This window comes from Bactrocera latifrons, unplaced genomic scaffold (genome assembly GCF_001853355.1).
Source record: "Bactrocera latifrons isolate USDA-ARS-PBARC rearing strain unplaced genomic scaffold, ASM185335v1 scaffold_129, whole genome shotgun sequence".
Classification (NCBI taxonomy): domain Eukaryota; kingdom Metazoa; phylum Arthropoda; class Insecta; order Diptera; family Tephritidae; genus Bactrocera; species Bactrocera latifrons.
In genome coordinates, this window is record NW_017534730.1 from 439457 (window position 1) to 458758 (window position 19302).

A 19302-nucleotide genomic window follows, 5' to 3' on the forward strand; every position below is an offset into this window, starting at 1 on the left:
AAACTAATGCTACTTCTTAAATAAATAGCATTCACAATACAATCTGTACAGATGAATCTAAGTAAAAACTGGTATACAGACCATGCATAAATACGTATTTCAAAAAAGTTATAGTCTCTGTATGAATGCCTTCCTTTATAGAAAGATATTGTATTTAATAAATTGAAAAGCGGAAGAGTTTTGTAATAATGTTAACGCAAAGTAGGAAAATTTTGGACCTGTCAATGATTTGTTGAAATACATGTATGGAAACCACCACTCTGCAGCGGGTCAAAATATTTCGTGTTTGTGCTATTGTGATTTGCAGTGTGCAAAGAAGGTGAATTGAAATGTCATAGACTTGTTAGCGGAACATCAATGTAGTTTATAAACGTTTTTCATTCATTTTCTTATTATCAATTCCGTGTTTTTTCAGAAAGTAAAATTTGGGCAAGATAGTATGGTCAACGATAAAAGACGCCGCTCACATTCAAGGGAACGTCGGGATAGAGACCGAGATAGAGAACGCGATCGTGACCGTGATAGGGATTATGAAAGGGAGCGTGACCGAGATCGTGGCCGCGACCGTGAAAGGGAACGGGAAAAAGAACGCAATAGACCCCGTTCTAGGTCTCGAGGAAGAGATCGAGATAAGGCCGCGGACAAACGTCGTTTAGAAGAAAAAGTGAAAGATGAAAAAGAGGAGAAAAAACCGAACATCAAAGAAGATTTGGAACTGGAAGATGTCAAATTGCATGACGACAAGAACAAATCCACTAAAAAAGAACCGCTTTCACTCGAAGAACTACTGGAAAAGAAGAAAAAGGAAGAGGAAACAAGGAGCAAGCCTGTGTTTCTGACCAAAGAACAAAGAGCTGCCGAGGCCTTGAAACGACGTCAGGAGGAAGTGGCTGCTATGCGAAGTGCTCAAAGTGCTGCAACTGCTGCTGCAATTGCTGGAACCGATAGTGTCAATAATGGGATGTCACACACACAACTTAAAAATGAAAGAATGGATCGGAAAGACCGTGAACGAGATTATGATCGTCGTGACCGAGAAAAAGGAAGAGACCGGGACAGGGATCGAGATAGGGAACGAGAGAGAGACAGAGACAAGGATAGGGATAGAGATAGTAAACGCGCTGAAGACCTTTCACACAAGGATAAAGAAAAGGAGTTGGAAGCGATACGTGAACGCTATTTAGGTATTATAAAGAAAAAGCGACGTGTACGAAGACTTAATGATCGCAAATTTGTGTTTGATTGGGATGCTGGAGAGGACACCTCTATTGATTATAACAACTTATATAAGGAAAGACATCACGTACAATTTTTCGGTCGTGGTAATGTTGCTGGAATCGATATCAAAGAACAAAAACGTACACAGAGTAAGTTTTATGGAGATCTATTAGAGAAACGACGTACAGAAGCCGAGAAGGAGCAAGAGAAGGTGCGTCTAAAGAAGGTAAAACGTAAAGAAGACAAGCAAAAATGGGATGATCGGCATTGGTCTGAAAAAGCTCATGAAGAGATGACCGAACGCGATTGGCGTATTTTCAGAGAAGATTACAATATTACTATTAAAGGTGGTAAGATTCCGAATCCAATACGCAGTTGGGCGGAATCAGGTTTTCCAAAAGAAATAATAGAAATTATTGATAAAGTGGGATATAAAGAACCTACACCTATTCAACGCCAAGCAATACCAATTGGTTTGCAAAATCGCGACATCATTGGTGTTGCCGAAACTGGTTCTGGTAAAACTCTAGCATTTCTTATACCTCTGCTATCATGGATTCAATCACTACCAAAAATTGAACGACTTGAAGACGCGGATCAAGGACCCTACGCTATCATAATGGCACCAACACGCGAATTGGCACAACAAATAGAAGAAGAAACGATCAAATTTGGTCAACCACTGGGCATCCGAACGGTGGTTGTGGTCGGTGGTTTATCACGTGAAGAGCAGGGTTTCCGCCTCCGTTTGGGTTGTGAAATAGTTATTGCAACACCTGGTCGATTAATCGATGTATTGGAGAACCGATACCTAGTTTTGAGCCAATGTACATATATAGTATTGGATGAAGCAGATCGTATGATTGATATGGGTTTCGAACCCGATGTACAAAAGATTCTTGAATACATGCCGGTAACAAACTTAAAACCCGATAGTGAGGAAGCTGAAGATGCGAGTAAATTGATGGAAAACTTCTACTCCAAAAAGAAATATAGGTTCGTGTTTACCATTATTTATTGTTATTCTTAATTATTTAAATCACTTTTTTGTTAAATTTTTATTTTTAGACAAACTGTAATGTTTACAGCTACCATGCCTCCAGCTGTGGAACGATTAGCAAGATCGTACTTGCGGCGACCAGCGACTGTGTACATTGGTTCAGTAGGCAAGCCAACTGAACGTACCGAGCAAATCGTGTTCATGATGGGCGAACACGACAAGCGTAAGAAATTGATGGAAATACTTTCCAAGGGAATCGAGCCGCCAGTCATCATTTTCGTGAATCAAAAGAAGGGCGCCGATGTTTTGGCCAAAGGTTTGGAAAAATTGGGCTACAATTCCTGTACGCTTCATGGTGGCAAAGGACAAGAGCAACGTGAATATGCACTTGCAGCACTTAAGTCCGGTGCCAAAGATATGCTCGTCGCAACAGATGTCGCTGGTCGCGGTATTGACATTAAAGATGTGTCTCTAGTCATCAATTATGATATGGCGAAAACAATTGAAGATTACACACATCGTATTGGTCGTACGGGACGTGCCGGCAAGAATGGTGTAGCAATATCATTTGTTACAAAAGATGACAGCGCTCTATTCTATGACCTTAAACAATGTGTAATGGCTAGCCCGGTGTCGATTTGTCCACCAGAGCTCATGAATCATCCAGATGCACAGCATAAGCCGGGCACAGTGGTCACTAAGAAGAGACGAGAGGAGAAAATATTTGCTTAAGTTAATACAACACCTGTAAGCTGTAGTAAATTCTAAACATTTTGTCATCCGGTTTTAAATAAATTAGGGTTCATTTAGCAATGTCTCATACAAGATATTTAACTCACCGATTACAAAAATATAATATTTTTTTATTTTATTAAATTTGTATAAGTTATAACTTTAATACAGTACGCAATGCTATGACCTCAAAAGCCTTAAAAAGAAAGCAGTTCGACTCTGCTTAGAATTGATGGGTAAATATTTCTCATAAAAATCGAGTATTACTTCCTCCATTTTAAAGCCGAATTTTTGGTATAGCACAACGGCGGGATTAGAGGCGGATACATGCAGCGTTATGTCCTTTGACATACAAGTCTAAAAATAAAAATAGAATGTGTGCTAGCTATAATGACCCTAATGAAATTTCAAGAAATAAGTTACCTGTATAAGATGATAAAGCATAAATGTACCTATGCCGCAACGTTGCCAATTGGGTCGAACGGCCATGAAGGAAATGTATGCCTCATTGAAACCGACATCAGGTACAAGAAAACCACAACCGACCACCAACTTTTTGTAGAGCGCTACCACACTATAATCCGGATAGCGAAGGCATTCAGACACTATACAATCATAAAATAAATACGTGTTGGGTGTGTGAACATAAGAGAATTGAAGTCACTTTTGTCTTACTGTCGATCCCAGGCCAAAAGGTTGTTTGTAGTAAAGCGTTGACTGCAGCAATGTGATTAGGGCGCACATAACAAAAATCAATTGTTGAGCGACACGGATACTGTTTATTAACAGTAAATTGAAGCTCGCACATGAGCTGAAAAGCAGAAGTAGAAATTCTAAATCTAAGTATCTTCAAAGCTAAATATGGTAAAAGTATACCTTCAACCAAGGTGGAGCTATTTCCTTATCTCTGTAGATGAACGGATGTAAAATTCGGTGGGAATATGGCGATTCAAACATTTCATAGTCAAAAGATCCTGCGATTCGTGCGTAGAACGATTTGCGTATGTTGTCCGAAGAAAGCGATATAAGCTGCAAGAGTTTGTAGAAAGCGGGGCATATTCCTTTATTATATCGCTTATACTCATTACTTATCAATATTCAACATACCTGATATCTATCAATGATTTGTGCTTTGGCTTCGTTTGCCAGTAAATCGCTGTTCTTGCCATTTATTTGATCGTCTAAGTTGAAAAGTGGCTTGCCATGTTCACGTTTCCATTCTCGGATACAAAGCTTTCTGTAGAAACGCCGTACATAGGCGGGAATATCAATTTTGCATTTTTCTTCCATATTGAATATTTTACGTAGCTTCAATAAAAGTTCAGTTTCTTCGTATTCACTCATCATTATTAAACTGTAATGATCATTACTTTAAAACAAATTTAAATTTTTATTTTTTATTATACTATGTACCTTTCATTTTCCTGAAATGGCTTTTTTTCAACGGTTTGGTTGGCTAAATGATCTTCGGCTGCCTCTTCTTCTTCTATCAACCATGGCCAGTTTCGTCGTGGTATTTTTGTGAAAAGGCTAGGTTTGCAAGCACTCATAACGGTCGTATTTCCCTCAGCCTCATTATCCGACTCAGGATTCTGAACTGTTTCCTTAGCTTTGCATGTGGCATCATCGCTTTCTGTTTGTTCTGCCTCAGATTTTATCTCTTTTTTGACTGTGTGATTCAATTGAGATAACACAGGTTGTTCGCCTACTGAGCCGATAAGCTCTTTTCTTGGAGACGAGTTGAGCTGTTGAAAATTGGTTACTTTTACTATGCGCGGTTGATATTCATCGTCGTCATCTGGATCATTACTGTACTCTGATGGCGTTTGCATAGAATCTTCTTGAGACCTGCGAAGCATTTAATATACTATAGGTAATGAGGTTTTATAATAATTAAATTAAAATTACAATTGTTCAGAGACTTCTAAAGAAGACAATTTTTGTTCATGGTGATCATCTGAATTGTAGAAGCTTTTGAATTTATCAGCTATAGGCCCCTTCGTATTTGCATTAGTGACATCAGAATCAATCTTGCTTTTCGCTTTTAATTGACTGAAATTATTTATATTATCATTGTGAGTTTCAAGTAGCGGCAGAAAATCTGTTTTTTCATCTCCACCACCGAGAGTGTCTGTGGAAATATTCGGCAAGGAATTGAATAAATCATAGTTAGCTAAATTTTCTGCCAAAAAGTCCATTAAACTTGACTGAACAGTGTTAAGTGGTTGCTGTTGTTGTATGTTTTTAATGTCATCATCAACTATATTAAGCTGCTTAGCTATTTTAGGTGTGCGACCCATATATGGACTGCAAATGAAAAATAATAATTATTAAAAAAAAAAACGTTTAGAATATTCAAATTTTATAATAATACAGTGTACGGCTGCATCCATTAGCTATGGGTATCAAATCATCATCGGAATCATTACGACGTTTACGCTTGCTATCCTGTTGTTCATCAGCGCTATCAATATCCTCATGAATTTTCTTGTCATTGCGCATCTGTGAACGCTTCTGACTAAATTCTTCATCTGAAATATTGTATGAACATGATTAATTCAGTAGGTAAACTTATTTTCTTCTGGGTACTTACATTTTTTGTGAATAGCTTTTGGAGTTAAATTAGACTGAGCTAGACGCCACCAACCTGATTTTTGGATAGTTTCTTGGCCGGATAAAAAAAACTCGGGGCTGTAATGTGATAAGTTACCGGAGATGGAACCGAACCAATTTTTGCGTCGTCGTCTAAAGCCATTTAATCATATTTTTACATTTATCATAATAGAGGGTGAAATGATTACTTACGTTCCTGGTTCCATTAAAAAGTCCCAATTCTTATTAATAAAACTCACGATATGCGAACGCCAATGGAAAAAGCCATGATGACTAAGTCCTTTCGATTTCACGGATAAATTGTATAGTGTTAAAACCACAATCATGAACCAGGACAAATGCTGACGCACGAAATTTTCACGAGGAGCTGCGGTTTTAGCCGACATTGAGGTAGAAGGCGCATCATTTTGCAAATTCATGCAAGCCGCACAGGTGAAATCAAAGAAAACATCACCTAATAAATCGCCAGGCCGACACGTGCGTAGGCACTTTGCGTGTACCACAGAATCACATTCTACGCACTCCAGACAATCTTCGTCCTCAGCAAGAGTCCGATTACAATAAGCACAATGCATTAACGATAGCAAAAATTTCAAAAGGAATTTGTAACTTTATTTAAGCGAATATTCACTATTTTGTTTAGAAGATCAGAAAGGGAATAAACGAATAAAACATCGCGGAGCACGTTGAAAGCAAAGAAAACAAAAACATTTGCAGGGTTGCCGAACGTTTAATGTTTATGAAAAAAATTCAATTATTAACAATATTTAGTACTTTGCATATTAAGTAAACTTATCAAATATTTTTGTAAACAACCGTTGAAAAACAAATCAATATTTTTTGAACACTCTATCAAAGTTCGACACTATTGTTTCAATATATTTTTTATGAATGCGTTGTAACAATCTAAAATATACATACGTGCATTCAAAAAATTTGGTTTCGTATATATTATTTACATGTATATGTATTATTGCTTAAATAATGCCACGCATCATAGTATATAATACCAATGCAGATAAGCAAGTACGCGATTTCAAGGAATTAGGTACATACATACGCTCAACTACAAATTCCAAGTGACTAATTTGTTTGTACTTGCTTTTTCAGCTCCGGACGCTCAAGAATTAATCAGAGCAGCTATAGAGGCGCGCCGAATGGCTTATTGTCCATACAGCAAATTTCAAGTAGGCGCAGCTATACAAACGGGAGATGGTTCAATTTATACAGGTTGCAACATAGAAAACGGTGCATATCCGGCGGGAATTTGCGCCGAGCGCACTGCTGCTTGCAAGGCGGTTAGCGATGGGAAGCGCGATTTCGTTGCCTGCGCAGTGGTGGCACAGCAAGAGAGCGGATTTACCACTCCATGTGGAGTATGTCGGCAATTTCTAGCTGAATTTGCTATGCAAAGAGATTTCCCTCTATATTGTGCCAAACCAGCTTGTCCCCCGCTGCATGTTCTAGTTACAAGTATTCGGGATCTGTTGCCTCGCAGCTTTTCTTTTCTAGGAAATAAATAAATTGATATAGTAATAGTTGTAAATAACGAATATTGTTAAACAGCTACCTTTAGACGAAGTACTATATTTTTTAATATATCAATGAATTTATTAAATTTAAAAAACGTTGATTATACACACTTGAATGGCATCAGCTTTCGTTTTTTTATTTAATCATTTATTTGCTCTTCCAATTGAATCCAAGTTGTGATACTATGGAACGGAAACGTAGTAGATCTGCCTGTAAACCGGATATACGAACTGCGAATTCAATTTCCATGCATAGATTTTATTGTAAACAAAGTTAAATTATAGACAGGACATACTTACAGACATATATGTACGAATAGTGCGGTTTTATGAATACAAATGGTAAAATAAAAGCGTATTTAGAAATTTAGAAGCTAAACTAAACTTTACAATAAAATTACTCATCGTTCTTGCCACATAACATGTGTTTAATTTTTGTATAAGAACACACACCTACACATTTACCAATGCAATTTGGTTGGCTGTTATCTTGACTTTCCACCGCTTTTGGTGGTGGCTCAATTGCACTCTCCCAACTTTCTCAGCAAATACACGGCACTATTGTATTTAATGTCTATCGTTTATCTGTATTTATAGAGAAAGCATTGATAAGGAGAGCAGAAGAAAGAAACTACAAATAGCTTTTTATACTAATTAGTTTCTTGGCCAGAAAGGAAAGAAGAAACAAAATAAAAATCATTCAGTTGGCGATCATACTTTGAGGAGAATATATGCAACGCGCACCAGCCTCGTTGAGTTTTCAAAGTTCGTGCGAAATTGTGCTCTTGAAATTTTAAAATAGATATTGAATAATATATCAACTTTTCCATAAAATGGACATATACCAGGTGACGGGTTTGAAGAAACCAGAACTTGTTGAACACATCGAAAAATACGGTGATTTGGGTGAGTGAATGCCATCCAGCTATCTAACTGTTGTTAATTGAATGCTTGAAGTTAAACATTAGGCTTTAAAACAGTTTGTTATTTATGTATGTGTACATGTAAATCAAATCCATATGTGTTAATTTACAGATGAACCTACCAAAGAGCTGATACAGGCAGCGGTTGCAGTCCAGAAGCACGCCTACGTACAATACAGTAACTTCTATGTTGGTGCTGCTTTCCGCACGAAAGACAATCGCATCTTTGCAGGTTGTAATATTGAAAACGCCAGTTTTACGCCCACATCGTGTGCTGAACGCACCGCCATCAGCAAAGCCGTTTCGGAGGGATACCTTGAGTTTGTTGCCGGTGCAGTGGTCGCTTATCAAGAGGACGCTTTCACAACGCCGTGTGGCGTGTGTCGACAATTTATTATGGAATTTGCGCCTAACGATATACCACTATTCATTACAAAATCGCAAGTCAATATTGCGAAGTCTGACGAAGATTTGGTGCTGTCGACATCCATCTATAATCTGCTGCCTCATGGTTTTCGCACGTATAAAAAGAATTGATTAATTACATAATCGGAAGACAAATATTTTAATCAATAGTTACTCTTTAATCATATCAAACTATGGACCTCACTTATACCGTTATTGCTGGCAATAATAATGGTTTAATGTATACATATGTATGTATGTATGTATATTTAATTAGAAATTGGCAATAGCAAATAGTTTAGATGAAGTGTAATTCTGTACTAATTAGAAATACACATAAGTATTTAATTTTATTTACAGTTGTGTGCATATTATATGCACATATATATATGTATATCAATTTTGACTTTTTTGTATATTTTATAGATTTAGTAGCAATATTGGGAGCTATCAAGAAGGAGGGTTAAAGAGCAAAATAATTTCATTCTGAAAAATTATGTCTTTCATCCGCTTGAATGCAATTCGTTTTATCTCTGATAAAAGGCGATAAGCCTTGCAAATTTAATAACTTGAAAACCTTGAACCCCAACCGGTTTTAGTGGTTTTCAGTTTCGTAATCTTTATCAAAACTTCGAAAATTAGATTGGTGCCAATTTAAACACCTTTTTGCACAGTGATGCATTATGCTCTCCTTCAGGTGTATTATATTGAGTATACTCCCAATATTTCGCTTAATAAATACCAGCATAAAAGTGTGGTAAAAACTATTAAACGAAAATACTTTTTCCACTACCCAATAACATAACAAAAAAAATATCAGATATCATTATTTTTCTCACATTACTATGAAAAATGGTACTGAAATTCTATTAGCCAGTTGAGCTACTAATTTCATTCTTCTTTCATTCATAGGTTCATGTTATCGCGGATTACCTGTAAATTATAAACAATGTTATCATTCAGTCATTAATTAATATACTTCAATGTGAAATAACTTGTATATCACAGCTATTGTGTTTTTTATGATTAACATACAAACGTGCCGCACGGATCTTAATAACATATTTTTACTAGCTTAAATTTGTAAAAATAAAATATCAATTTTGCATATTCAGATAAGTATATAATGCATGGACGTATGGCAAACATGCGAGTGTAAAAGCTCTTTTATAAGCAGCAATAAAATACAAATAAACAATAAATGTGTATATAACTATAAAACCATATGATTTATTCTGAAAATAACGGTACTTTAATACAAGTCTTTGAAAAAGCGTTAGCTTTTTTAGACATATTTCAGTGTACGCTCGCCGGAACCGTACACTTTGTATTCAGTTTCCTTCGATAACGGTGTTACTGGCTCGTATACCAAACGATTGTGTATGTGCGCCGTTTCAAAGTCGATGGTACGTTTAATCGGCTCAATGTAATTGGCACGCACCTCCGTTGTCATGCCAGAGTTGGGCACATGTTGCACCAAGCTGGGGAACTCACAATGGCGTTTTGGGCATTCCCTTGCAGCTTTGTCATCACATTGAGTGTCATCGCGTCCGGGGAAAACACGCTTAATTTGTGTATTATATTTAGGCCAATTCCAAAATGTTATATTGTCGTGGCGAGCCACGCTTCCCATCAACTCAGCGGGCGTGTAATGGACAAAGGACAGGCGTGACGTTGTCGCTGCGGGATCGAGTAATTTTGAGAAACTCGGTTTAGCACGATTAACGATGACTTTAGAAGCAGCCACAGGGGAGGGTAAAGTTATAGGCGTAGGTGGTGCAGGTGCCGCTTGAGGATTCCAAAGGAAATCTTGGTGCATAGTGCTGCTGGCTGGTCGCATTGGACGACTGATGAAACGTAGACGTCGATCTTCGTAATTTTTCATTAGTTGCACTTTTGGACCAAGCGAGGGGTTAATCACTTTATTTGGATCATCATACTGTAATGCAAAACATAGTAAAATAAACACGATTTGCTAAAGAAATACAATTTTTACTCACTTTCCATGTATAATTGGCTTTGTAGTCGCTTGTGCGCAGTTTCTCTAAGGTTGGATCTATGCTATACGGTTTGGGTTCTTTGAATTTAGCATGCATATGGTTGCCCATCATCGTGTCAGTCATATAAACATGACTCCGATATGTGGAAGTACGCATATCGTCCTTACACTCATCACTTGGCTTTTTGTAATCGATGAATCCGAAGTCATTCATTTTCAAAAGTTAACAATGCTTACAATAAAAATGCAATACAAAATATTTACACGAGCAAATTAGAAAATAAACGAATTTTGCTTGTTTCTGACGTATAACGGGAATCAAATAAGTCGATATGAAATGTTGCTGTTATGGTTGCTAGGGTTCATTGTGCCTAATATTTAAGTGTGCATTGCCAATTAAATTGTGTGTATGAAAAGAGCGTCAATTGACCTTTTTTTTTGAAATTTAATTTGTCCATGTGGATTAGATATCTACGACTTGATTTAATATTTTTACTACTAATAACCACCTGGCGACTTTTTTGCTTTTAGTGGACTAATTTAAAAGCGTTTTAATTCACATTATTACGGCAAATACTTTTATTTGAAATCAAAAAAATCAAGCACTTTGGAATGATATTCGAATGCAGAACAGTATCAAATAATTTTAGAAAATCGTAATTTAACGTTATTTCGTCATACAAAATTCAATACGTAAATTTGGTTTAGAACAATAATACAATTTCAGAAATACTTCAGCTGTATACATAATATATTACATATTGTATATAAGCTAATATTCGTAATTATTATGTGGCTTTAATATATTTTGCTTGGCGTATATTTGTAAATATGATGTATAAATGTATAAGGATGTGGAGAAGAATATAACAAGTAGAAGTCAACAGTTCAGGCAATTTCTTTCAGCACCAAAAGCGATTGGCGTAAATATTCATATTGAGTGCGTGCGTGCTTGATCTCCAGTTCGGCTAGTTCAACCAACCTGTAATTAAAAATAATTGCAATAAATGCATTTATTTATTTTACAAAACGAAATATTGTACCCCTTCTTGAAGGCAGCTACGCGGCGATTGCGAAATCCAACTAATTCTTCCTTTCCACAAGCGGACATCGATTCGAATTTCTCACAGGCCTCTGCTTGGGCTGCTTCAGCCTATTTTCACAAGCAATGAAAGAAACATATATATTTGTATAATTTTATGAAGCAAATAAAATCGTTTGTTTTGAACTCTTTCAAGCATGCGTAGTGTTAATTAGTTGTATCTGAGTACTGGATAATTTTGTGTGGTCTTTGGTGCGTTTTAGTTTTTCAATAATGGGTGTTATAATTAATAGGGATTGGCAATGCAAAACAAAAGTACATTAGAATATAGTATAATGTGTATACAATTACATATAATATGAGTAAAAAAATAATACACCAAGTACCTCTTGAACATCCAAAGGCTGCATATGAATTCGTTGAAAGCAGTTTGTTTGGTTTTTGTATAGTTTGCATTTAAAAAGTGTGAATAGAAAGTTTTAATTTAAATATTGAACTAGTACAAAAAGTTATAAATAATTAAAAACGTGAATAAATTAAATTAATTGCGCGAATAGTACAATGACAAAATACACAATAGTAAACAGTGGAGACTATAAAAAATGCAGACTATGTATAATCAATTAACGTTATAGTAGCAAATAGGCGAGTGAAAAGAAATTTATGGAATTAAAATTGGCGAGATTTCTTACAGCATGGACGTCCTTATTTTTGGCACGCGCTTTCTCTAAATTACGATTGGCCGCCTCATATGCGGCTAAACAACGTAAGCGACGAATTAAGAGTGCTTTTGCAGCATCGCTGTCCCGCTGGTAGTAACGCAAAGTATCTCCGAGCTTCAAGTCCTGATCGCTGGAGACGCGTGCTTCCAAGTTCTTCAAAATGAGTATGAAATAATATTTTTAAATATATTATTTTTAAATATATTATTTCATTAAATTCAAATATTATAATTCCTACCTTAATTTTTTCAAAGATTTCGGCTGATTTAGCACAAAAGGTTTCCATGCTTCCTTTTTCTGCGGTTGATAGTTGCATCAACGCATTTGAGATTTTTTGGTGGCATTCACTGACTTCTTTATGACGTTGCGTCATTTTCTCAGTTCGTACGGCAGCATCACGCAGATGTCCATGATATTCAATGAGAAATTGTAGCTCATTTTCAAAGAAATCATTTACGTCTCGAACTGTTGCACTCATTAAGATTTCGTCTGTCGTCTTTCCTAATGATTTAACAAAACCACCGAAAATTGCCATTTTCTTACGTGGCTTTGCACAGAGGTCCTGGTCATATTCTAGGAACACTTTTAAATGCTGATCAACACGAAATACCGGATGATTTGCGAGTCGCCGCAAGAAAACTTCATGCATGGCTACTGTTTTCTTGAAGGTGGCCAAGTATTCGCTGAAGTAAAAATGTAATCATTAAATAATAATATTATTATTGACCTCAGCACTTACGCTTCGAGTTCGGATTTCATTTTCTTAAATTCCTCCTTTGTCATATTGCCTTCGCCCTCTCCAAGCCGCTGTAATTTTTCTCGTGAGGCATCGAAGTCGGGGCGTGGCGGGCATGGTGGTATCTATTTAATTGAAATTAGTTACTTCGTTTTTCTTCGATAACTATTAAAACCTTACAATATAACCGGCATATTCTTCATTTTCTTCGAAACGGTCGTGCAACCAAACAAATTCCTCGTGCTGACGTACCACATTATTGTCTTGTTTCACAAAACCGGGCAAGGTTGTTCGCGTGTGCACGGTAAACTTAACTTTGTCTTTTTCACTCAAAGCATCGGAAATTTCTACATGCAAAGTATTTTCCGCGAGCGCAGCAGGTGTGATTGCTGACGAAGACGACTCGGAGGTGACAGTACCACTGCCGTTATTTGTATTAGTTGTTAAAGGATTACCGCCTTCGGTTTCCCGTTGTGTATTAGGAGAAGAAACTTCCATTATTGTTGGATTGTTGGTTGAAATGTTGTTTTCCACGCCTAGTGGCGTACTTTTGGCCAGATTTTCAGCCGCTGTTAAGTCATCCGTTCCGTCCTGAAAAATCAGATTTTAAGGAAAATCATGAAAAAAATTACTTATACGAATTGTAATTTCAGTCTTATCTGGTCTTGTGCTTAACAAAAAAATTAACAAAAGATATTGATAAACGGCTGTATAGGCGTATGAAATTAAAAAAGGGAGGATGTCTTTGACTCATGCAAGTGGTCACTGATATCAGAAAATGTTGTTGTTTTTATGAAAATGCTTGAGTAAGATTTACGGCATATAAAATAAATGCACTATTAGCTTACCATCATTATTCTGAATTTATTTCAATGTTTTTTCTATGCTAAATTTCCCTAAAACACAACAAGTAAATATATTTTATCGGAAAACTTTGAACGTTGCAACTATCTGTATTCCACTTTCTTCTACCTTCTCCTATAATTATTTGATTACTTCTTCATTTTTTTTAATAATAATAGTAAAAAGGAATGAGTGAATATTTATTTCTTTGTCAGTTTTTCCATCAGCTGTGTGACGGCTCAGAGATGTCAAATATTTTCAACCTTAAAACCGGATATTTGAAAAGAATGTACCCGCCGAGACATAACCGAAATTTTAGTGCACTGCAAGAATTAACAGATAAACTAACCGATACACACCGTACAACGCGTACACCCTGTGGATGAACGATCGCACATGCACAAAAGTTTCTTCCATCAATTCGGCCTGAAGAAACCCATAGAAACTTTAAAGGAGATCTTTGGTAGCTCCTTAAAGCAATTAACGTGTGAATTCACTGAAAATTGATATACAGTGAGCTTTTAAGAAAAATGTCAACTCTTGGTTAATGCATTTTCACATATCAATGGTTATTTTTATTTATTTAATAAATTATAATTTTTTTGCCAATTTCTTACTAAATAAATAAATAGAAAGATTTTAATTATTAGTCCCAAGCATTTTAAAAATAATATGCACAAGCCTACCTGCATATGCACTAACACACTTTTTATGTTTACACTTTCAATAGAGCCACAGTTTCTATACACCGAATATCTCTTGAATCGCGTATTTGATAATTTTGATTTGGGTTCTTGGGACTTAAGGAGGATATTGCTATAAAAATTCAACATAATTTCGTTGTATTAGCAAAAAAAAAAAAAAAACGAATATTTAACAATAGTTACAAAACAATTTTGCAAAACAACGTGTTGCGTCTGAAACCAGCAAGAAATGCATTAACGCCAAAATCGTTGAAGCATTTCCAACACATAACTGTAAATTGAGTAAGCAGGATAAGTTAACTAACTTTGTATAAGTATATATATAAAAAAAAACAATAAAAATAAATATGTAGGGTATTCACAAAGAATTGCTATTAGGTATACCAATTTGTGTAATCAAATATAATTCAATTTCTATCACAAAAAATTTTGATAAATGCATTATTATTAATTTTGAAGATCGATTCTATCATCTTCTGTTTAAAAATAAGTTATATGATTCCTTACGCAATAATATTTCTAATATCAATAAGATTGGCATATCTTCAGTTCAACATTTGATTTTAATTTTAATAATATTTGCTGTTTTTAAAAATAACACAATCTACTTAATTAAGTAATTTATTCATAAGGTTTTGAAAATGTACATAAAGTTTATTAAATATTCGTATAAGAATAATTAAGATTTAATTTCGACCCCGATTATTTGTACTAAAAATGCTGTTTTGGCACACTTCGGCATCGATTTTTCATCCTTCTTTTAGCTAAATTTTCACTATACTCGAAAATATCGCTGCCATTCATATTCAGTTTAGTTCAGTCCAGTCCATCGTGTATTTTAGTCAGCGGAAAACTTTACGTACACACCACACGAAAGTAAGTGGTTTTGTGATCCACATTTACCTAATTTCCCATTACTTTTGTAACGCATAAAAGCCAAAAGAAGTTAATTTAATACTTCTGCAACAGTTTTGTAATATTTTTGAACTAAATAGTGTACTTTTTGCTGGTGAAAAGTAGAATTTAAGTTTGGTATTTTCCAACAAGTGCAATGGGTGAAAAATTGCAAGTGCCAAATGGTGAAAAATCGAATTTTCTTTTGCCCAATTGCGAAATTTAAGAGAGTAAAAGAGCGTGCTATAGCAAAGAGATAATTGAGGAAGAGAGTGCGTGAACGGCGTAGAATACGCTGCGTATGTTTTCGCTGAATACATTTGTATACATGTGAGGGGAGAGGAGATAATTAAAATGATTTGGCCTAATAATAATGACATTAGAAAAATGTGAATATACAATTAAGTACAAGTACCTTTGCTGATTTATGAATATGAATCTTCATTAGTACTTCAAGTGCTCTCCTAATAAAGAACAATTTTTTCGGTATAAAACAAAAAGAGCGAGTGGTGTAGTCGTGCAAGCGGAAAATCGATAATCAAATATTACTCAATCCCTTAATGTTAACTAAAGTAGTTCATGCTAATATTTTGGAATAATGTTTTCCAGGAAATATAAAAAATGTCGACTTTGAAGTGTTATCAAGACGAGGAGCGAGAGTCTCAATATGGTCGCGTCTTCGCCGTTTCCGGTCCCGGTGAGTAATAGATTATACAATTATAACAGTATATGTGTGAATGCCAGTAACATTGAAGTTGACTGGCTTTCCTAGAGTTTCCTAAAATTTACCGTAACATTAAAACATAAACGAGAAATAATTGAAAACTTGAGCACCTGAACAAAAATCTTCATTCAAAATAATTTATTTTATTTCGTTTAGTTGTTACTGCGGAGCGTATGTCAGGATCGGCTATGTACGAATTGGTGCGTGTGGGTTATTATGAACTCGTCGGTGAAATTATTCGACTGGAGGGCGATATGGCCACGATACAAGTGTACGAAGAAACATCCGGCGTAACTGTTGGTGACCCGGTTTTGAGGACCGGCAAACCGCTATCGGTTGAATTGGGTCCTGGCATTTTGGGCAGTATTTTTGATGGTATACAACGTCCACTTAAGGATATTGGCGAGAGCAGCGGTTCCATTTATATACCAAAAGGTGTGAATATTCCTTCGCTTTCGCGTACCGAAGCTTGGGATTTCAATCCGACAAATGTGCGTGTCGGTTCTCACATTACTGGCGGTGATCTTTACGGTATTGTTCATGAGAATACGCTTGTAAAGCATCGTTTGATTGTTGGACCTCGTTGCAAGGGTACTGTGCGATATATTGCGCCAGCCGGCAATTACACAGTGGAAGACGTGATTCTGGAGACGGAATTCGATGGTGAAATCACCAAACATACCATGTTACAAGTATGGCCAGTACGTCAGCCACGTCCTGTCACCGAAAAGCTACCTGCAAACCACCCACTATTTACAGGACAACGTGTTTTGGATTCATTATTTCCTTGCGTGCAAGGTGGTACCACGGCCATACCTGGAGCTTTTGGTTGCGGTAAAACTGTCATTTCTCAGGTAAGATTTTGGATTGAGGATTTGTATAATCGTATTATTTACACACTCGTTTATCTGCAGGCACTCTCTAAATATTCGAATTCTGATGTCATTATTTACGTTGGTTGCGGTGAGCGTGGCAATGAAATGTCTGAAGTACTTCGTGATTTTCCCGAACTCACTTGTGAAATTGATGGAGTCGTTGAATCGATTATGAAGCGCACTGCTTTGGTTGCGAACACCTCCAACATGCCTGTCGCTGCACGTGAGGCCTCCATTTATACCGGTATCACACTTTCCGAATATTTCCGAGATATGGGCTACAATGTTGCTATGATGGCTGACTCTACTTCACGTTGGGCCGAAGCGCTTCGTGAAATTTCCGGTCGTTTGGCTGAAATGCCTGCCGATTCTGGTTACCCAGCCTACTTAGGTGCTCGTCTCGCTTCCTTCTACGAGCGTGCTGGACGCGTCAAATGTTTAGGTAATCCAGAACGCGAAGGCTCCGTCTCCATTGTCGGCGCTGTATCACCACCTGGTGGTGATTTCTCAGATCCTGTCACATCCGCCACTTTGGGTATCGTACAAGTGTTCTGGGGTCTAGATAAGAAATTGGCTCAACGCAAACATTTCCCTTCGATCAATTGGTTGATTTCCTACTCGAAATACATGCGCGCTTTGGATGAATATTACGATAAGAATTTCCCCGAATTTGTACCACTTCGCACAAAAGTTAAAGAAATTTTACAAGAAGAAGAGGATCTCTCTGAGATTGTACAATTGGTGGGCAAAGCATCTCTAGCTGAAACGGATAAAATTACATTGGAAGTCGCAAAATTAGTTAAAGATGACTTTCTACAACAAAACTCATACTCGCCATATGATCGTGTGTGTCCATTTTACAAGACAGTGGGTATGTTAAGAAATATGTTGGCTTTCTATGAGCTCGCTCGCCATGCTGTAGAATCCACTGCCCAGTCAGACAACAAAATCACATGGAATGTAATACGTGATGCGATGGGAAATATCCTCTACCAGCTGTCTTCAATGAAATTTAAGGTAATTTTAGTTAGATATTTCAATTTTGGTCAGTTACATGGGTCATTGATTTTCTTACAATGAATTGAACACAGGATCCAGTCAAGGATGGCGAGGCGAAAATCAAAGCGGACTATGAACAACTTCACGAAGACTTACAGCAAGCTTTTAGAAATCTAGAAGACTAAGTCTCTGAAAGGGAGGAGGGAAAGCTAAACACAAAAACTACATCCAAAGCCAAGTAATATAAAGTAAATAATTTCGGTTTAAGCAAACCATCGAAATATTTCAGTTAATCCATTTAGCGTATAACTGACATATTTACATATTTACAGCTAGTCATTTCAACTAGTCATTACGTGTTATCGTAATATTTATGGAAATAAACTTAGGATCAGTTTAAACATAAATATACAAAATAGTATTCACCCTTAATTTACCTCTTAATGTCCTTTAAGCAAGTGTTAATATATCTTAAACAGTATAATGGGAAGTATGGTGAGCACGGAAACGAATCACCTGTGAAAGACGAACAATAACTAGTGGCTAATAAATAACAAATATATAAGCAAACGAACCAAAGAAACTTCAACTACAAAAAAAAAAAAAAAACTATTTACATATATATGTATATGAAAATTATGAGAAACTGTTACCGCAAATAATAACTAAATTAAACAAAATAATATTTAAAAGTAATTGTTACATTTCAAAGAATTCGGCAAGAATTTAATTTTCATATACCTCTTATACATTGTATGCGTCATTTTAAAATTGTTAAGACCAGTTAAATACTATTGAAAATTTAAATTTTTTGCTTTGTTTGTTATATGTAAATATTAAGACCTAAAGGGCTTGCAAATCGTCTTAAGCGTTTCTAAACGCAAACAATTTTATTTGCTTTCCGTTTGACTGTTCTAGGTTATTTATTTATTGTAAAATAAAACAGTTTACGTAGAGATTAAAGCGAATGTTTATGCGTATGTATTATCCATGTTAATAAATAAAAAACAATAACGCTTACTAGTTTTTTTAATTATTTTTAAAGGTAGGGTAACATTTATCACAGATTTTATTCTTTCATGCTACAAAAAAAAAATATTTACAAATTTCTTGTAATTAGACGAAAAATTTCAGATAGCAGTGGCACGCGTGCTTCATATATACGTATGTATATATAGTATATATGTATGTATAGCTGACATAAGCAAACAATTCAACAAGAAATAGGATTTCTAGGTTTTTTTTTTACCCTTTTTTGAATGTAATACATAATTAGAAAATTTATAATTTTAAAAAGTTTTGTTAAACCAAACTTACATTTTTAATCAGCATATATTTTTT

The 19302-nt window shown here is 35.8% G+C and overlaps 7 protein-coding genes across 10 annotated transcripts; 4 read left to right on the plus strand and 3 right to left on the minus strand.

The window, feature by feature from the left end:
- Positions 1 to 333: 333 nt before the first annotated feature.
- Positions 334 to 3071, plus strand: LOC108978892 (probable ATP-dependent RNA helicase DDX23). 2 transcript variants are annotated; one of them, XM_018949403.1, is made up of 3 exons: positions 334 to 359; positions 416 to 2214; positions 2287 to 3071. In XM_018949403.1, the coding sequence occupies exons 2-3, from the start codon at positions 440 to 442 to the stop codon at positions 2948 to 2950; spliced, it is 2439 nt and encodes an 812-aa protein (XP_018804948.1). In that variant the 5' UTR covers positions 334 to 359; positions 416 to 439; the 3' UTR covers positions 2951 to 3071. The 2 variants fall into 2 exon arrangements, with proteins under 2 accessions (XP_018804948.1, XP_018804947.1); XM_018949402.1 differs by having other exon boundaries at positions 344 to 2214.
- On the minus strand, positions 3061 to 6250 carry LOC108978893 (cysteine-rich protein 2-binding protein). The gene is made up of 10 exons (XM_018949404.1): positions 5756 to 6250; positions 5544 to 5695; positions 5325 to 5481; positions 4859 to 5257; positions 4364 to 4798; positions 4058 to 4304; positions 3827 to 3979; positions 3626 to 3761; positions 3374 to 3555; positions 3061 to 3307 (listed from the first exon to the last, which is right to left on the minus strand). Exons 1-10 carry the CDS (start codon positions 6136 to 6138, stop codon positions 3131 to 3133), a joined length of 2421 nt encoding a protein of 806 aa, XP_018804949.1. The 5' UTR covers positions 6139 to 6250; the 3' UTR covers positions 3061 to 3130.
- Positions 6251 to 6462: 212 nt separating this feature from the next.
- On the plus strand, positions 6463 to 7216 carry LOC108978879 (cytidine deaminase-like). The gene is made up of 2 exons (XM_018949386.1): positions 6463 to 6611; positions 6674 to 7216. The coding sequence occupies exons 1-2, from the start codon at positions 6548 to 6550 to the stop codon at positions 7084 to 7086; spliced, it is 477 nt and encodes a 158-aa protein (XP_018804931.1). The 5' UTR covers positions 6463 to 6547; the 3' UTR covers positions 7087 to 7216.
- A 566-nt stretch (positions 7217 to 7782) lies between these two features.
- Positions 7783 to 9526, plus strand: LOC108978887 (cytidine deaminase-like). The gene is made up of 2 exons (XM_018949395.1): positions 7783 to 8001; positions 8131 to 9526. Exons 1-2 carry the CDS (start codon positions 7929 to 7931, stop codon positions 8553 to 8555), a joined length of 498 nt encoding a protein of 165 aa, XP_018804940.1. The 5' UTR covers positions 7783 to 7928; the 3' UTR covers positions 8556 to 9526.
- Positions 9527 to 9627: 101 nt separating this feature from the next.
- Positions 9628 to 10874, minus strand: LOC108978886. The gene is made up of 2 exons (XM_018949394.1): positions 10424 to 10874; positions 9628 to 10362 (listed from the first exon to the last, which is right to left on the minus strand). The coding sequence occupies exons 1-2, from the start codon at positions 10634 to 10636 to the stop codon at positions 9709 to 9711; spliced, it is 867 nt and encodes a 288-aa protein (XP_018804939.1). The 5' UTR covers positions 10637 to 10874; the 3' UTR covers positions 9628 to 9708.
- A 333-nt stretch (positions 10875 to 11207) lies between these two features.
- LOC108978885 (sorting nexin-6) lies at positions 11208 to 14614 on the minus strand. 3 transcript variants are annotated; one of them, XM_018949390.1, is made up of 8 exons: positions 14452 to 14598; positions 13103 to 13513; positions 12926 to 13047; positions 12425 to 12869; positions 12157 to 12339; positions 11851 to 11868; positions 11466 to 11575; positions 11208 to 11404 (listed from the first exon to the last, which is right to left on the minus strand). In XM_018949390.1, the coding sequence occupies exons 1-8, from the start codon at positions 14596 to 14598 to the stop codon at positions 11311 to 11313; spliced, it is 1530 nt and encodes a 509-aa protein (XP_018804935.1). In that variant the 3' UTR covers positions 11208 to 11310. The 3 variants fall into 3 exon arrangements, with proteins under 3 accessions (XP_018804935.1, XP_018804938.1, XP_018804936.1); XM_018949393.1 differs by lacking the exon at positions 14452 to 14598 and adding an exon at positions 13771 to 13952 and having other exon boundaries at positions 11311 to 11404; XM_018949391.1 differs by lacking the exon at positions 11851 to 11868 and having other exon boundaries at positions 11311 to 11404; positions 14452 to 14614.
- Positions 14615 to 15255: 641 nt separating this feature from the next.
- Positions 15256 to 18577, plus strand: LOC108978884 (V-type proton ATPase catalytic subunit A). Its single transcript, XM_018949389.1, has 5 exons — positions 15256 to 15345; positions 15973 to 16060; positions 16244 to 16941; positions 17002 to 17979; positions 18054 to 18577. The coding sequence occupies exons 2-5, from the start codon at positions 15985 to 15987 to the stop codon at positions 18144 to 18146; spliced, it is 1845 nt and encodes a 614-aa protein (XP_018804934.1). The 5' UTR covers positions 15256 to 15345; positions 15973 to 15984; the 3' UTR covers positions 18147 to 18577.
- The last annotated feature ends 725 nt before the right edge of the window (positions 18578 to 19302 follow it).

Coding starts and splice junctions, on each gene's coding strand:
- LOC108978884 (XM_018949389.1), top strand. CDS start 15,985: ATGTCGACTTTGAAGTGTTATCAAGACGAGGAGCGAGAGTCTCAATAT. Junction 16,061..16,243: donor CTTCGCCGTTTCCGGTCCCG/GTGAGTAATAGA, acceptor TATTTCGTTTAG/TTGTTACTGCGGAGCGTATG. Junction 17,980..18,053: donor TGTCTTCAATGAAATTTAAG/GTAATTTTAGTT, acceptor AATTGAACACAG/GATCCAGTCAAGGATGGCGA.
- LOC108978887 (XM_018949395.1), top strand. CDS start 7,929: ATGGACATATACCAGGTGACGGGTTTGAAGAAACCAGAACTTGTTGAA. Junction 8,002..8,130: donor CGAAAAATACGGTGATTTGG/GTGAGTGAATGC, acceptor GTTAATTTACAG/ATGAACCTACCAAAGAGCTG.
- LOC108978893 (XM_018949404.1), bottom strand. CDS start 6,138: ATGCATTGTGCTTATTGTAATCGGACTCTTGCTGAGGACGAAGATTGT. Junction 4,799..4,858: donor TTAGAAGTCTCTGAACAATT/GTAATTTTAATT, acceptor AATGCTTCGCAG/GTCTCAAGAAGATTCTATGC. Junction 4,305..4,363: donor CCATTTCAGGAAAATGAAAG/GTACATAGTATA, acceptor TGATCATTACAG/TTTAATAATGATGAGTGAAT.
- LOC108978892 (XM_018949403.1), top strand. CDS start 440: ATGGTCAACGATAAAAGACGCCGCTCACATTCAAGGGAACGTCGGGAT. Junction 2,215..2,286: donor TACTCCAAAAAGAAATATAG/GTTCGTGTTTAC, acceptor TTTTATTTTTAG/ACAAACTGTAATGTTTACAG.
- LOC108978879 (XM_018949386.1), top strand. CDS start 6,548: ATGCCACGCATCATAGTATATAATACCAATGCAGATAAGCAAGTACGC. Junction 6,612..6,673: donor ACGCGATTTCAAGGAATTAG/GTACATACATAC, acceptor TTGCTTTTTCAG/CTCCGGACGCTCAAGAATTA.
- LOC108978885 (XM_018949390.1), bottom strand. CDS start 14,598: ATGTTGAATTTTTATAGCAATATCCTCCTTAAGTCCCAAGAACCCAAA. Junction 12,870..12,925: donor ATGAAATCCGAACTCGAAGC/GTAAGTGCTGAG, acceptor TTTTTACTTCAG/CGAATACTTGGCCACCTTCA. Junction 12,340..12,424: donor AAATCTTTGAAAAAATTAAG/GTAGGAATTATA, acceptor CTCATTTTGAAG/AACTTGGAAGCACGCGTCTC.
- LOC108978886 (XM_018949394.1), bottom strand. CDS start 10,636: ATGAATGACTTCGGATTCATCGATTACAAAAAGCCAAGTGATGAGTGT. Junction 10,363..10,423: donor AAGCCAATTATACATGGAAA/GTGAGTAAAAAT, acceptor TTTGCATTACAG/TATGATGATCCAAATAAAGT.